This window comes from Schistosoma mansoni, chromosome W (assembly GCF_000237925.1).
Source record: "Schistosoma mansoni strain Puerto Rico chromosome W, complete genome".
Taxonomy (NCBI): domain Eukaryota; kingdom Metazoa; phylum Platyhelminthes; class Trematoda; order Strigeidida; family Schistosomatidae; genus Schistosoma; species Schistosoma mansoni.
The window spans coordinates 56,321,316-56,339,394 of record NC_031502.1 but is presented as its reverse complement, the minus strand read 5'-3'; the positions used below and the strand labels follow the sequence as shown (position 1 = coordinate 56,339,394).

The window sequence follows — 18,079 nt, the reverse complement described above, 5'->3', positions numbered from 1 at the left end:
AAAAGATTATTCGGAAGGAGCTGTTTAAGTATCTCGATGAAAACCGGATCCTCTCGGAGAAGCAGCATGGTTTTAGAACAGGTTACTCTTGTCTCACTAACTTAACCAAAAGTTACATGTAGACGTAGCCTACATCGACTTCAGCAAAACTTTCGACGAAGTTCCGCACAATCGGCTGTTATATAGGCTAAGGAATGTCGGGATTGGAGGCAATCTGTCGATGTGGATAAAAGACTTCCTAGTTGGGCGTCAACAAAAGTACGGGTGAACTCTAAGTTGTTTAGCTGGGAAACTGCGCTTAGTGGAGTCCCCCAGGGTACCGTTTCGGGGCCAGTGTTATTCCTCTTGTACGTAAATGACCTCCCTCGTCTACTATCGTCATCAGTCTTGATCTATGCTGACGATGTCAAGATATGGAGAGCGATACAAAGTAAGTGTGATAGCTTAGAACTCCCAAACGACCTGGAGAAATTATCTGAATGGTCCTAAACCTGGCAATTGCCGATAAATACTTCCAAGTGTATTGTGATACATATTGGCCATCAAGGTACAGACACATACACGATGAATAACACTGAGCTACCTATTGTCCAGACACACAATGACTTAGGAGTCATCGTTAGTCAAGACTTAAAGACTACTGCACATTGCCGTGCAATAGCCGCCAAAGGTTTTAGAACTTTATGGTCCATACGTAGGGCTTTTTGTCATCTCCACGCTAAAACATTTCTGTCAGTGTTCGTGGATCCTAAACTTGAGTACTGCATACAAGCAGCTAGCCCCTGCCTAAAAAAGACAGTGAACTCTTGGAAAGGGTTCAGAGAACAACAACTAAGCTGATTCCCGGAATAGCAAAGCTCCCGTATGATACTAGAGTATCCAAGCTAAACCTATTCCCGCTGTCATATCGAAGAATCAGAGGCGACTTGATTACAGTTTTCGAATTGTTCAGTGATAAGTTTGCGCCTGATATGCCCTCATTTTTCTTGTTTTTCAAGACAGAAAATTTACGAGGACACTCCGAAAACGTTCACAAGCCCAGAACGAATTACTTGTCAGCTGACTACCGACTTTCCCATCGAATCATCGAGTGAAACCCATTACCTCAGCACGTGGTTGAGGCTCCATCCGTCGACTCTTTCAAAAGAAAGTTGGATCAACTGAGAGATCATCATTGCCAGGACTAACACAGGCCATCAAGCCTCCTGTCCTTTCCATAGTGAAACTGAAACTCATCATTACTACTGGTACACTCGTACTTTTTACCCATTATGTTTAGTTATGCCATAGGTTTTATTATGATCATTGGGTCATAAATTACCTTGATTGGTTTATTACAACAATTTCATATCAATATTCATGTATATTAGATATATATTGGTAAAAACCACTCGAAATATATAAAGAAAATTATTTGTTGTCAAGTTAATAATAGAACAAAAAGTTACATACCATCACTCACATTTGGGTGGTATTTTTTCTTTTGATTGCATCTATTTATCCCATGAAAACTGTCTTTACTACAGGTCTTTTTGTTTATATCATGTTACTACTTATTAATAGTTAGTAGTTTCAGTTTCATTCAAATATTTACAAGGCCTGCGTTTTGTTACCCTTAGTGTTTGATGAATGGTATGAAAATCAATCCTAGGATCCCACTAAATCTGGTTGAATCAAACTCAAATCTAGAATCTACCTGTTACTTGTTGTTTAAAACGTACTAAACTTTTAATTATAAGCATTACGATGGTCTCCTCTAAATAATAAAGAGTCTGAAATTACACACAAATATCTGTCCTGAGAGTAGGGAATGATCACATAGCTACAGAGTTCCATTCTAGGACAATTACTTTATTCGCCTCTCCTTGATTCTTACGGGATTTATTAACAGATATAAGTTCACGATAATTACTTAAGCAAACTATGGAATTCGTAAATCCATACTAATGAAAAATTGTTTTTGATGGAGTTTTGTTCTCTTAGATGGATGATTTGGTCGTGGAGTTTTCATCGTTCTTCTGAACGACATCATCAGTACAAACTTCAGGTACACTTGGATAATGAAGAGTTATCTAATTTTTCTTAGCTTTTTTAATAATTCCTCACCTGATTTAAGTTTGTGATGGAAATAATTTTAAAATTAGAACTATCCTTTACAAACTAAACTAATTCCCCGTAAAATCCTTTGATCAAAACTATACTTGAGTACTCATGAGTGACTAACTTTAAGATGAGCTACTGACGTTTTATTACGAAGACTCTACTAATCGAATAAAACTAATAAAACAGTTATCATTGATGCCACTGAATGATCATTGAATTATGTCCAAAATTAGTTGAATTTAGAAATCTGAAGTATTGAATCCTGATTCAATGGTTTGATGAGTGGATGCTGTAGCGCCAGTGAAATGTCACTGAAACCTAGTCAAATCATCCCGCAGTTGGGTCACTAAATATCAAACAGATCATCGATCCTCATCAAAGTCAAGGACAATCAACGCGCATCAGTTAATCATACGCCATGGACTGGCCCATGCAGCAGTGGTTCTACTTCCGCTTGTATCTACTTTAATTGATATATTCCTGTAATACCGTCCTTTGTGTTGTACAGTCTTCAGAGCATTCATGCTCCCGTGATATGTCGATGGGGCAATCGACGTAAGGTGCTGATCACGAGGTGTTACTTCGAAGTCAGTTTGTTTCATTACACCGTCCCCGTCTTACTCGAGTAGGTCTCCAACCATTCGACATAGATCATCAACGTTGATGGTCTACAATGCTTTCAAGAACAAAAGCCATCTACAAATAATTGCTAAACATATTTAACATCTAAAAAGAATGTATTGCTTTATTTCAACTATGTCTGTTTAGAATATATGCTACAAAACGAACTTATTTTGATCATTGTCTAGGGTGTACTTTTGATTCAAGGTCAAACGTTGAAAAACAATTGTTGACCTGATATCTGATGTGATTTGATAATTAAAAACAAACTACTCTACAAACAAAGTTAAGATTTACACTAAAGCACATTGGTGAATTTCACTTGAAATATGGAAAAGTTTCACAATAACAATAAACAAGTCAATAAGTTCATAATACAACTTGTCACTGTGTTACTAGATTTATTGATTAGTAGTATCTATATTCTTTATGATAAATAATTATAAAGTTTTCAATTTAACAGTTGAATTCACTAGTCGATCTAAGCTAGACTATAACGATAACCTGAAATCACTGGACGGCCGTTTCGTCTTAGTATGGGACTCCTCAGGAGTGTCCATTCACGATTCTGCACACAATACTCGAGAGAGAACGTTTAACCAATAATGAAGAAGAAAACGCTGTACACACTAAGGTAGTTGTTCTGATGCTGTTCAAAGAAGCACGTAAAGTACTCATAAGACGGAAATCTCAAGGATCCAGAATGATTAAAGCATCTTTCAAAACAAAGAAGAAGTGAATCACAATGAATGTTAACCAATGTTTTGCACCCATTAATGATAGCAATGACGACAATAAAGATCATTTTTATGTAAGGTTACAATCAATCATGGCGAAATGCTTGGGAAACGACCTGATCATCCTGATGGCAGACCTGAACGCCAAAGTCGGAATAGACAACACCGGGTATGAATATATCATGGAACGACATGGAATGACTGGGAGAAACAAACGAGAATGATGATAGATTTGTTAACTTATGTGCATTCAGCAGAATGGTAATAGGTGGCACAATATTCCCACACAAACGCATGCACAAAGCTACATCGGCTTCATTGGATCACACTACACAAAACTAGATCGATCATATCTGTATAACTAAAAATGTTCAGAAGGTCAGTGGAAGATGTGAGGACCAGGAGAGGAGCTGACATAGCTTCAAATCACCACCTGATTGTGTCCAAGATGAAACTGAAGCTAAAGAAACAGTGGACAACTGGGGGAACAGCATTACACAGGCTCAATACAGCCTTCCTTCGAGATACTAACAAACTAAACGAATTCAAGATAACTCTGAACAACAGGTTTCAAGCCTTATAAAATGTACTGAGAATAGAAGAAACTACTATGGAGAACAACTGGAAAGGGATCGAAGAAGCAATAACTTCAACGCATCAGGAAACACCGGGCCTCAAGAAGCATCATCATAAGGAATGGATTTCTATCGAAACCTTTCACAAGATTCGAGAACGGAAGGATTAGAAGACAGCAATTAACAACAGCCAAACAAGAGCAGAGAAGCAAACAAGCGAGTGACGAAGAACAATAGTGCTGACAAGTAGAAATACGTGGAAGGCCTAGCAACGATGGCGGAAAATGCTGCAAGAGAAGGGAATATGAAACAACTATATGACAACGAAGAAACTGGAAGGGAAAGATTGCAAACCAGAGAGACCGATTAAGGACAAAGAGGGCAAGCCAATCACTCAGATTCAAGAACAGAGGGAATGATGGGTAGAACACTTTGAAGAACTCTTGTATAGACCAGCTCCAACGAACATACAGGAAATCGAAGCAACACATACAAACCTTCCTATAGATGTCACTCCACCAACGATCGAAGAAATCAGAATGGCCATCAAACAAATCAAGAATGGAAAGCAGCAGGACCAAACAACACATCAGCTGATACGTTGGAGTCAGATATTGAAGTAAGTGCAAACATGCTTCACCTACTATTCAGGAAGATTTGTGAGGAAGAACGATTGCGGACAGACTGGAAAGAAGGACACCTCATCATGGTACCAAAGAAAGGAGATCTGAGCAAATGTGAGAATTACAGAGGCATCACACTACTATCGGTACCAGAAAAGGTTTTCAACAGTGTTGTTGAATCGGATGAAAAACTCAGTAGACTTCCAACATGGGGACCATCAGGCTGGATTCCGTAAGGATCAGCCGTGTACAGACCAAATCATGACATTGTGGATCATCGTTGAACAATCAATTGAATGGAACTAGTCACTATACATCAACTTCCTTGATTATGAGAAAGGATTTGACAATGTGGATAGGAGAACATTATGGAAACTTCTTCGACACTATGGAGTGAGTAGCTGTGAAGATCATCAACATAATATGAAATTCACATGACGGACTACAGTGCAAAGTGGTGCTTGGGGGACAGCTGATAGACATATTCTAAGTAAGGACCGCAGTGAGACAGGGTTACTTACTCTCTCCCTTCCTCTTTTCTCTGGTGTTCAACTGGATTATGAAGAACTCAGCTTTAACTTTTATTATTTCCATCTGAAAATTATATTTAGCTTCCTCAATGTCAAATTAGGCCATGCAGTTTTAAACCAATAGAACCACTTAAAAATACATTATTGGAAGTTAAATTCTGGCGACTGTATTCTCAGATTAATTTCAATGTGCAAGTATGCTAGCTTAATTTGTCATACTTCCTTCAAGTAATTTCCAATTATCTTATCTTGTTTTTTTATATAGTTGAAATCATAAGTCAATTGAAGCTAGACCACCATCGAAAACCTGGAAGCAGTGGACGGCCCTTTCGTCCTATTGTAGGACTCCTCAACAGTGCGCACCCACGATCCCATCCCACGAGATTCGAACTCAGGACCTATCAGTCTCTCGCGCGAGCTCTTAACCTCTAGACCATTGAGCCGGCCGGCATCCAACGGTGTTAATGTCTAACTTCAACCAATTTACGAAATTGAGCAACTATTCACTAATATCTTCGATGAGTTGATATCTCCCAACAGACGTGGTTTAACTCCACTGGTTATTAGTAAGGTTGTAGTGAATGAGAGTACAAGTGGAGATAACACTACAGAATGTCTTAGTAAAATCTGAGAACCATACACTAATTACTTGATTTGCAAAATGTTCATTCATTGTCTCTGATTTCATTGTTCTTACACTTTCATATCAATCGTTTTCTGTTCCCGTTCTTTCCTTCCCGATCTTTTCGACCTTCCGCTACCAGACATTCTATTCCTGACTAACGTTATATACTACTGTTGTGAACAAAACACTAGTTGGGGACAATCGAATGTATCTAAACACAAATTACAGACTATCTCACTAAATTCTGATAACCATACAGTAAACAGTTAATTTGCGAAATAGCCATCAATTGTCTCAATCTTAATTGTTCCTTCTGCAAATATCAATCCATCTTCTCTAATTTCATTGTTTATGCATTTTCATATCAATTGCGTTCCGTGTCTGTTCTTTCCTTATCGATCTTCTAACTAAAATACATTCTATGTCTAACCATCACCATATACTACTTATATGGATATAAGTAGACCACACTACACTACTACTATGTCAATATAAGTAGCACACAACAGATGAGATAATCTAAAATATATCACTTTTACTAAGAAATATCAATGTTTTCCATATCAAAAAGTAATTTTCTATCATAGAATGAAATGACTGGATTTGATAGATGTGGTTACCGTTATTCATCATTGATAAATAGTCATATGAATTACAAATTGATGTCATCAAAACTGATGGTATTTTTTTGAGCAAAATCTTATTTCATTCTATAAATAGGCATCATGATAGACAGTTACAGAATGAAACCGCCAATTACATACGTAATATGAAAATGCTAAGTTGATATCAATATTTATAATTGACGTAATCTAATTGACATTATCATATCGAAAATTCTCTTTTAATTAGCTTACCATATTGTTAAATATCAGAATGGGGTTTTGGGGGGGCCGTAGTAATTTTAATAGTTGAATCTATTCTGATCATAATCATCATCATGTACTCACTAGTGACTGAACTTGGAGTTCTAGTGACAAGCTGTGACCAATAGAGTTCGATCTGTTTCGTGTAGTGACAGATGTCTACCTTAAACAATGGATAAATGGTTGCACAGTTATTCATGGATCGATGGAAGTTAGACATTAACACTGTTGGACTCCAGTTCAGCGGTCTAGATGTTGTGGACCATTAACGTTGATGATCTATGTCGAATAATTGGAGGCCTACTCCAGTTAGACGGGAACGGTGTAACAAACAATCTAACTTCGAAGTAACACCTCGCGATCAGCACCTTACGTGGATTGCCCCATCGACGTATCAAGAGACCATGGATGCTCTGAAGACTGTACAACACAAAGGACATTATTATAGGAATAATTAATTAAAGTAGATACAAGCGAAAGTAGAACCACTGCTACATGGGCCAGTACGTGGTGTATGATTAAGTGATGTGCGTTGACTGTCCTTGACCTTGACTGTGATCAATGATCTGTTTGATATTTAGTGACTCAACTGCCGGATGATTTGACTAGGTTTCAGTGACATTTCACTGGCCCTACAATGTTAAGCGTTTGTTCGCGAGACCGAAGGCCCTGGGTTTGAGTCCCTGGAGAGGGATCATGGACACACAGTGATGCGGAGTCCCATACTAGGACAAACGGCCATCCAGGGCTTCTAAGTTTTCAATGATGGTCTAAGATTCATCGATTAATGAATTCGACTATTAAAATATCCATTTAACAGATAAGGAAGATCCTGATCTAAACTAACCAATCCCGTTTCTAAGCTTTGCTTTCTAACCTAGTAGTTTAAAACCGTATTGATCAATATGATAAAGGATACGTATTTATTTAAAATTTGATCAGAAATTGACAAGCTACTGTCACATACATCTACATGAGGAAAAAGGAAGATAATCTTGTTAAAAGTAGTCAATAAGAATTCAAGGTCAGAAATGCATTGGAGACAAATGACAACAAGCCTACCTACTGTTTTGTAAATTATTCAACGAAACTATAATTTAATGGACGAACCAATCATATTAAAGATAACAGGTTTTGGATTTTAGCGCGAAATTCATTCATTTATTAGTTTAAATGGTATTTAGATAGTTTTAGCTGATGTTAGTTCATGATGAAAACCATAAACCTAATTCCTAACGCTTGCCATCAATTGTAAATCATAATCCTTATCCTTTAAACTGCGTTACAACACTCATTAAGCTTTAGTAAGTAAGTGGATACATTCAAGGTCACTTTAATGACATTCAAAGGTCATCCATAAATTATAGTATCACCAAAATACAAAATGTAAAGTATTATGAAACTGATGAGCTAGATCTATTCGATTCTAATTTACTGAAGGAATGGAAAATACAATAAAGAAACATTCATATTGAAATCAATCGTTTACAGTAAATGAATATAATAGAGAAAGTGAGTTTCTGTATTACTATTATTATAATTATTGAATCCACTTAGTATTGTTTGTTTGAATCTTCTCATTGATGTTTAGGACTGTAACTGGTCAGTCTCTTATTAGCCAAATGTGCATACTGTGTGTATTACCTCGATATTGCCTTAATTCATAAGCATTATAAGCAAAGATGGATAGTGACTCAGTAGCTGAGTGGATAACGTGATGGCATTTGTAGAGAAAGGTACTGGGTTCGAGTTCCAGAGTGAACATCAACTCTGAGATGCAGGTACATCCTAGCTGACGAGTTCCAAATGGGACGAAACCCGCGTCCTGGATTCCACTGCTAACCACTATCCATCTTTGCTTATTATTATTATTTATAGCAGTGAGCGTGTCTTTATTCTTATTGTTAGAAGTACAAATTTATATGACTACATGTGACATCATTATTTCCATTCATTTTCGTTGCTCAACGAACACTACAAACATACATTTAGATGATCAACATCAAATGATTAACTGATTGTAGTATCCAACCAGTAAAACATTATTACTCTCTCTATCTATCTATCTATCTATCTATCTATCTATCTATCTATATATATATATATATATATATATATTGTAGGGCCAGTGAGATGTCACTGAACCCTAGCCAAATCATCCGGTAGTTGGGTCACTAAATATCAAACAGATCATCGATCCTCATCAAAGTCAAGGACAATCAACGCGCATCAGTTAATCATACACCATGGACTGGCCCATGCAGCAGTGGTTCTACTTCCGCTTGTATCTACTTTAATTGATATATTCCTGTAATACCGTCCTTTGTGTTGTACAGTCTTCAGAGCATTCATGCTCCCGTGATACGTCGATTGGGCAATCCACGTTACGGCAAGGAATAGACTAACAATATTTAGTTTATGATGTAAGCCCATTTCTACACTTTCAGTGGAAACTATTTTCAGAAGAGGAAGGTTGTATAACAGAATCAAAAGTGTGAAATCAAGTCAGTGTGAAAATCGATCAGTATGAGATTTGATTAACTGATGATAAATACTACTCACATAAAATTATGCAAGACGGACTGCTAATCTTGAGAGGATATATAGGAAATTCTATTAAGAAACTGTCTCTAGTAAAGTTCAACCGTATGAGATATGAGACAGAAACCAATTATTATTATTACTATTATCATTATTGGTAAGTGATCATGCAACATCGCAAATTGACTAACATTAAACGCATGAACCATTAGATCAAAGCTCACTAATATATAGGTGAAGCTGTCGTTACTAAACCAGAGGGTTCCAAGTGAAAATCCTGCTACAGTCATGGTTACTACTGAAAAGGAGTCCGAAAATCGGATAGAGAACAATCTAGTGATCTCCAGTCTTCACTAACCAAATAAATACGATCATACAGTGAAAAAAATTAACAATATTGTAAACTCATTGAGCCAATAATTAGTGCACCTTCGTACCTCTGCAATGATTATTGTTATTCTCCTCATTAACATAATCTAAAGTACAGACTTATATGCCTTCCTTCATGTGACATCATTATTTCCATTCTGTTTCGTTGCTAAACCAAAACTACACACACACACACACATTTAGATGATCAACATCAACTGACTAACTGATTATAGTATCCAACCAATCAAAATATTACTACTCTAGGTTAATTATATGTTCTTGTTGTTGTTGAGTAGGTAGGTATAAATCATTAATTACTAGATCTATATATATAAATAACAATTTCGAAGTGTTATTATCACCTAACACAATCAAACAAAATTCATATCGATTTACAGTAGATGTACTGAACATTCAGTGGATTATTCTCCGTATTCAAAACAACATTAATCACAATCAACAACAGTAACAATGATCATTGAACTACGTCGTTTGGGTGTTAGTCTATTATGCTTAGCAGTGGGTTTGAGTATGGCATCCCTGATAACAAACTTTTGGGATTGTGGAAATTTATTCTCATCATGTCAGAATACTACTTACAAGGAGACTGTATCAGCTGTTGCTGGTCTAATCATTTTAGGCACTGTATGCCTATTAATCATCATCTTACTGGATGCAGTTGCATTGTGTTCAGATGTATTCGCCTCACGTGCTGCTTATACAACTGTACGTTTCATCATATTATACTTGGGTGCTGCAGCTCTCTTGATCGGTGTCTTAGTGTACACATCATTAGTTGGACATCATTGGTCATACTTCTTCGCAGTGACTGGAGCTGTACTAGCAACACAAGTGGCTATATTGGCAATTATGTCGTCAAAATGTGTTACTGTTCGAACTACTACAACAACGAGAACAATTCGAGAAAGTCGGTTGGCACATCGGTAAACCAATGACCAGTTCGTTTATTTTGTTTTGAAACATTCAAACAATTGTCTTATACTTTCTCATTTATCTCTTATTATCACTCTATATTCTTTTGTGACTAATTGAGCTTGGGTAATAAATAACCTGTATTGTATTGTACAATTGACAGTATTCAATGTGCAAGGTGTGTTGTTAGATATCCAATGATTGTTTTATTGTGTGTATTTTGCTTTACTTACTTACTCCTGTTACCCCTCATCGAGGAGCATAGGCCGCTCACCAGCATTCTCTATCCAACTCTGTTATTGTGTGTAGTTTTTCCTAATTTAAATATGATATTTATATATAAAAATTGTAATGGAGAAGATCACTGAAATGAAGTTTTATTGGACATTCAATGTTCGATTAAGATGAATATCCCACTTATTCACCAGGATATTATCGATCAGTGTTATGTTTCATGTTTCTTTGAACACTCGAAGCACAGTGTACTATTCTAGTTTTGAGATGGTGAAATGATATCCAATCGACAATGATACTCATAATGATGACACGAACATGGGCAAATTACATAATTGTGTGTTTATCTATTTTGACTTTAGTGGTCTTAACAGATGAATGTTGGTCATTTGAATAATTGATGCATAGATCGTTGTGCGTTGACCTTCATTCATCTGTTCCATCTCACTTTCATTGCTTTCAACAGTATGTTGCCTCCGTAATTCTGATGATTTCACAAATTAGAATAAATCTGTATCATGAGTAGTATCAATCGTTGTTTTTCACAAATACATTACAAAACACGAAGAATGTATAGATATGGGGAGAATAAGAACCACAGATTGATTTGTAATGTTGTTTAAACAAGGGAGTCACTTGGAATCATTGTGTATCTGTTATGGGGATGCACTTAGTGAGTGATGGTTGCTTTGAATTGTCGAGATGAATGAATAGAAGTCCGATCGACTAGTGTTGTGTGACGACGCGATATGACCTAGTGTTGGATATTCACAAGACCAAATTATTGAATTATTGACTCAATGAGTAGGCTAATATGAAGACGAGATCACTGACTAGAATAAAAGGTTGCTTATCGATCAAAATAACGTGTCAGTGTATAAGTTAGTAATAGAAACATAGATGTGTTCAAGTGTTGAGAGAGAATGAAAGCAGCCAGGTTTGTCTGTCACTCATTGTGTATTCAATTGAGACATGATTATTAAGGTTAATGACTGTCTGTCACGTCAATATCTGACTGATTATATTTGTATCTGCAACTGATTAGAATACATGGAATAAATCGTTTTAGCGTTATCTGTTCAGTCGAACTAATCATTAGATCAGCTTGAAGGTAGACAGATGCCAATTATTTAGAAGTGATGCAAAACGATCGAAGAGATTTCTAGTTGATATTGACATTTGGAAGTCTTGAACTGTTGTGAATTCGAGACCAAACACTTTCGTTCAATTGCCTACTCAATCTGATTGAAACATTGTGTGGACCATCGTAGAGAGGGATAATGTAAACGTATTGCATCGACAATTCAGTCAACAGGTAATGTGTCAAAACCCATTGTCTCAATTCAAATCACTTGGTTAGTTAGTTAGTGATTAATTAAAAGTTACCTAATCGACCATTCTATTCATTATCGAGTGATTGTAGGTGGTCTGCATGGTGACTCTGTTGTATGTGATGGTGGAGATAAACAAATACAACTAGATTACTATTAAAGTACCAGTCTCCCTGAATGATTAATGTAGTGATGATGTGTTGAATAGGATATTGTAGTCTAACATATTACAGATGGAAAGACGTTTTCATACTTGTTCTGTGTTAAACTTGTGCATCAATGATCAATGGAATTATGTAATACAAAAAGCACTATTCAGTAAGATGAATTATATTTGAATGGTTATCACATTGACGAACATTGAGAATGACAGAATGTCGACTACTGGTAGTTGAGTTTCAACCACTTTATCACAGATTTCCATCCAAGTGTTCATTGAATATTGATAATACTAAGGAATGTTATTAAGCTAATTACATGAGATCGGACACAGATTTTACTATTTGTCAGTTGTATGAAACAATAATTTCTTTATGACACTTCGTTCTTAGATAATGATGAATCGAGTTTTGATGTCTAACCATTTCACATCCACTTGTGGTCAATGATAATTCATCGGAGAACGAACATCTTATGAATTTGAAAGAGTAAAAGAGAGAGAATGCAGTCCTGTCTAACATCAGTCTTCATTTGAAATGCATCTGTTAGTTGTACTTCATGCACGACTTTTCAATTGAGTCTCTCTTCAGATTCGTGCAAGATGGTGGTTATCTTCTCAGATACTTTATAGTCTCGAAGATTTCTCAAGGTTCTCTAATTCGCACTATTCAATTCATCCTTATGATCAAGAGAGTTAATTTAGAGTGATGAGTTCTCTTCGATCCATTATTCAATAATGATGTACATTATTGCTATTTGGTCGATACATAATCTATCCTGACGAAAGCCAGTTTATTGATTTTTAAGTTTGGAATCTACTGAATCTTTTACGCAGTTAAGTAACACTCTATCGAAAAGTTTCGCTAGTACTGACAGACGCTTCATTCATCTGTAGTTCTCACACTTACTAAGATCATCTTTCTCTAGTAAATTGATGAAATATCCCATATTCCAGTTCTTGAGTACTTTTCCTCACTCTCAAATCATTATGATTAGAACGTGGAACATCTTTGTAGTTACCCTCATACCTAACTTCAGAGTTTCAGTTTGTATGCTGTCTGGTCCTGCTGCGTTACCATGTCGCATTTATCCGATACCCTTACCGATTTCTTTCACTGTTGGTGGTTTATCTCCTATAGAGAGGACTGTGTGTGCTGCCTCGATGTTGGTTGGATTTAGTGGGACTGATCTATACAAGGGCACTTCAGAGTGTTCTACCCACTGGGTCCACTGCTCTTCATCCTCAGTGATTGTTATTGCTTCTTTGTTCTTGACTAGTCTCGCTGGTTTGTTATATTTGCCTTCTAGCTTCTTCTTTGTATCACACATTTCTTTTACATCTCCTTATGTTACCGCTTTTCGTACTGTCGTTGCTAGAGCTCGCATATATTTCTACTTATCAACTCTGATGCATTTTTTCACTCATTTGTTTGTTTCCGTATACTCAGTATATGTTTTGTCTTTCTCTGCTCTTATTCGGCAGTTGTAGATTACTGTTTTTTGTTGTGTTTTTCCTCAATTCTGAACAGACTATCTATAGAGACCCACTCTTTATGTTTGTACTACTTGGAGGTCACCACTTCATGTCATGTTAGAATCGTTAATTCTTCAATTCTTTTCCAAGTGTTCTCCATAGTGGTCTCCTCTTCTTTGGGTAGATCATGCGAGTCTGGGAACTTGTTGAGAGTTTCTTTGAACTCTCTGAGTCTGTTAGCGTCTCGAATGTAGGTTTAATCATACTTTTACAGTGCTACCTGATCAATTATCTAGGGCTTCTTTCGCTCCTCTTCATGTTCTCATGCCTTCTGTGGACATTCCGCTGTTTTTATTCATCATGATGTCATTAATCTGGTTCTCTGTAGCCGGGTCAAGCGAGACCCATGCAGCTTTGTGTGTGTGCTTTTGTGGGAAAATGGTGACATATATAACCATGTTGGTGAAAGCAAGCAGACTTACCTTTCTCTCGACATTATCACTCATTTCTTTCATTCATTTTTGCCTCATGATGCCTTCATACCCGATGTTGCGCATGCCGACTTTTTCGTCCAGGCAGTGCTTCTTGGATAGCATCATTGCTACACTCTATGACCGGCTTGAATCCAATAATATCCACTCATTCCAACAGGATTTATCTTGTATCTTATCATTTCCTTGGTTATTTGTCTGGAAATTTCATGCGATTGTATTAATTGTTGCTCAAGTTCTTAAAAGGGTCATCAGTTCCTCAGCCTCTAAATAATCTCTAGTTTCATCATGAGTTGTCATAGTTTTTCCGTATGAAGACCCTTTGATCCTCAAGGCAGAATTTTTATGATTTGGATGAATTTTTTCGGTTGACATTTTTGTTGCGCGGTTGCTTTTTACTAGGTGACATTCTAAACCTATTCCCAACCCTCTTTTTTTACCTGGGCTTGCGACCGGTAGTAACTATGTAGAGGCTGATGATTGCTTTATCCGAAATATTACATTCTACTTGTATTTTGATGCCATTATAACTGTGATAAACTGAACTCAAAACAGAGGGGAACTGAGATTCGTAGGACTCGGAGAGGAATAAGAAAACTTAGAACAGGTAAATAACATGATAGCGAATAGGAAATCCTTCTGTCTAAATGTTTGTACATACATACATACAGTATTCATATAAACATCTTAATCCTACAGGAGGTTAATCGTGGACTGAATAGCTCAGTGGTAGTGTCTCAGAATTCAAAGCTAGTTGACACTGGTTCGAATCCAACGAGGAGTATAAGTTCCCTCGATATCCCAGGTATACCTTGCTGACAAATTCCATCTAGCAAGAAACTTTGGTTTAGATCTTCATATCGACTATTTCCAACCAACCAACTAACGTTTATATATATTCATGAGATAAAACTCGTGAAGTAGATTTCACAGTTATTGACAGTGAAGCATATCGATCAGAAATATCAGTTTTATACTATTTATTAGCTACAAAATAGTAAAAGCAATATGCGATTTACTATAATAAGTCAGTCAGAGGGCCCAGAAAGCTCAGTAGTAATGTCTCAGACTATTCCACACGGAATATCAGTTCCTTCAAGACTGTAAGCAAACCTTGTTGATAATTCCTAACTAGCATGAAGCCTATGTCAAAGTGAATTTTATACTAATTAATCCCATCTTTTAAGCTTAAAATAGAGAGATAATGTAGGTGATGTTAAGTCACCTAGAATGGAAGCCATATTATAATTTAACCGATAGAATTCAGTCATCATTAAGGAATTGACGAGTATGTAACTGGTTATCATTCATCGATAAGTCAACGTAAGCATCTCAGTACAGCAGGAGTTTAGTTCCTTCCTGAATACTTCAGACTGATGCTGGTTGACAAAGTTTTGACATTGGATGATGACTACATTAGTTTTAATGGACTCATTTAGCTGAAGGCGGTCGGTCATGCATCTGCACCAGATCACGAGTGGTAACGCCGTGCTCAACGTCTCCTGCGATCACTATCCAGTTTAGATCAGTCACTCCTCGATATATTGATAGCCTATCAAATATATCTTCCAACCTCCTCGCTTCTGACTTTTGATTTCACTGGGTGGATGCGATTCAATTATAGAGGGTGTTACTGGTAAAGTGTTGTCAAAATATAATACCTGTAGTATCTTTAGTACCATTTACAAGCAAAGATGGATAGTGGTTATCTGTGGAATCAAGGACGCGTGTTTCATCCTATTTTGGACTCGCCAGCTGGATGTAACTGTATCTCAGAGTTGATGTTCACTTTGGGACTGGAACCCAGTACTATTCACTTCAAACACCATCACATTATCTACTTAGTTACTGATCTATTGCAACCCTAAACATCGATCGGAAGATTCGAGTAAACAATACCAAGTGAATTTATGGTTCCATTTACTTGATACACTTATTACCAATTTCAGAAATAAAAACGTGAATTTATCACATGAGAGATTGTACTGTTAACTTATTGAAAAAGAATATTATTATTGTTATAAACTATCAAATAAATTTTGAACAGTGAATGTTTTTTTTGAAGGTAACCTTATTAGATTAGAATAAATTAAAGATTGCCATGGTAACAGTTCAGTTGCAATCATAAAGGATACGAATATAGTTAAAGAATATACAAGCTAGTACGTGATAATCTCTTCTACGTATCTATAAAAAAGAAGTTTGGATCAATTTGGCAAAATAAAAAGGAATACAATAGATACAGTTATGAATGTTTCAATTTTATATACTAAATTGGGGACAGGTTTATGAGATTAGCGGCTGGGCTACAGATTTGTTCATGAAAACTAATTGACTACTCAAACTGAACTGGATGGTTGTTATAACTTGTAGCCGAGTGGATGCCCAGTTAATGTGTGACTTGATGAGACCTCCAATCAGAGAGCAGCGAATTATCGATTGGAACAGTGACATACGAAAACCGTACAAGCAGTCTAGAGTGTTAACCGGTCCTGCTTCTGTCTAGCCCAGCCAGTTAAGTCCAGAACACCAATAACAGTCTCTGCAATATGAATCATTATTCTCAAACATACTGAGTTTATATACCAAACAGACTGACCACATAGTACCAATAAACTTCTTCATCGGTCACAGCTTAGATATGTCCGAAATGAATCATTTAAAAAGTTGAAAGGTCACTTGAGGAAGGAGCGGAAAATCTCATCTTAAGGTGAAGTACTCAGAGTGCCCTATCTTTCGGAACTTATGAACACACACTGGTTAAGATTCAAAAAAGGAATCATGTAATCAATTGAAATGGGCAGTCTTTCTTATCTGGTAAATACTGCCCATCATATTCAAACGAATGAAGAGTTTTCGGTTTTATATCAGGTCCTGAATAATCTATCTAAGCAATCAGGTTATAGCTTCACCATATTGCTGAAGCCATCGGAACCAACTCCAAGAAACCGAACTTCTATATTTCAAAAAAGGTATGTTCCGTCTCTATGTTTACCATGGTCTACGATTGTGTTATACATGCTACAAGTATGTATATCATAGACTCTTATACCTGAATTCCCCTTTATTTTCATTATCACCCTATCTAACTCTTGATTTGCATACCCTTATTTAAAATTTAAAAAAAACTGGTTCTGTAAATAGTTCTTGAATTCTTCTCCATAAAAATCCTTATCGAATGACCTATGTACCTGATTCCATATAAGAAGTAAATTATTCAATGCAAATGAAGCTGGTCAAAGAGAGAGTCTATCCTTTAGATTATTAATGAACGGCATACACTGGTGTGTTTTTTTATCTCATTTATCCGGACTGCAGTGAACATGAACACACGTGAGGATAATAGATTATATTTCGCACAAAATTACAGGGGTACTTGATAAAATGGAAAAACCATACTCCAGTACCTTATTAATTGTCTCAGACTTCACTGTTCCTGCATTTTCATATCAATTGCTTTCTGTTCCTGTTCTTTCCTCCTCGATCTTCTCAACCTTCTTCTGCCACATATTCCATTCGTGACTAGCAATATATACTATTTATAAGCAAAGTTGGATAGTGGTTAGCAGTGGAATCCAGTTTGACCCGCGTTTCGTTCTATTTGGGACTCGTCAGCTGGATGTACCTGCATCTCAGAGTTGATGTTCACTATGGGACTCGAACCCAGTACCTTTCACTTCAAACACCATCGCGTTATCCACTCGGCCACTGAGTCTTGATAGCCACTTGCTCGTACAATGGGGTGAAGTTTAAACTCATTTAGTATTGTTTGTTTGAATCTTCCCAACGATGTGTTAGGACTGCAACTGGTCAGTCTCTAATTGGCATATGTGCATACTGTGTGTATTGCCTCGATATAGCCTT

General features: G+C 36.6%; 1 protein-coding gene across 1 annotated transcript in view; it reads left to right on the top strand.

The window, feature by feature from the left end:
* Positions 1-10,463: 10,463 nt before the first annotated feature.
* Smp_198560 (putative neutral sphingomyelinase) overlaps positions 10,464-18,079 on the top strand; it is a gene marked incomplete at both ends in the record, with an annotated part of 10,632 nt that continues 3,016 nt past the window's right edge. Inside the window, one exon of the mRNA XM_018790245.1 lies at positions 10,464-10,521. Within this exon, the coding sequence (XP_018655607.1) occupies positions 10,464-10,521 (58 nt within the window). The remainder of the gene's footprint in view (positions 10,522-18,079) is intronic.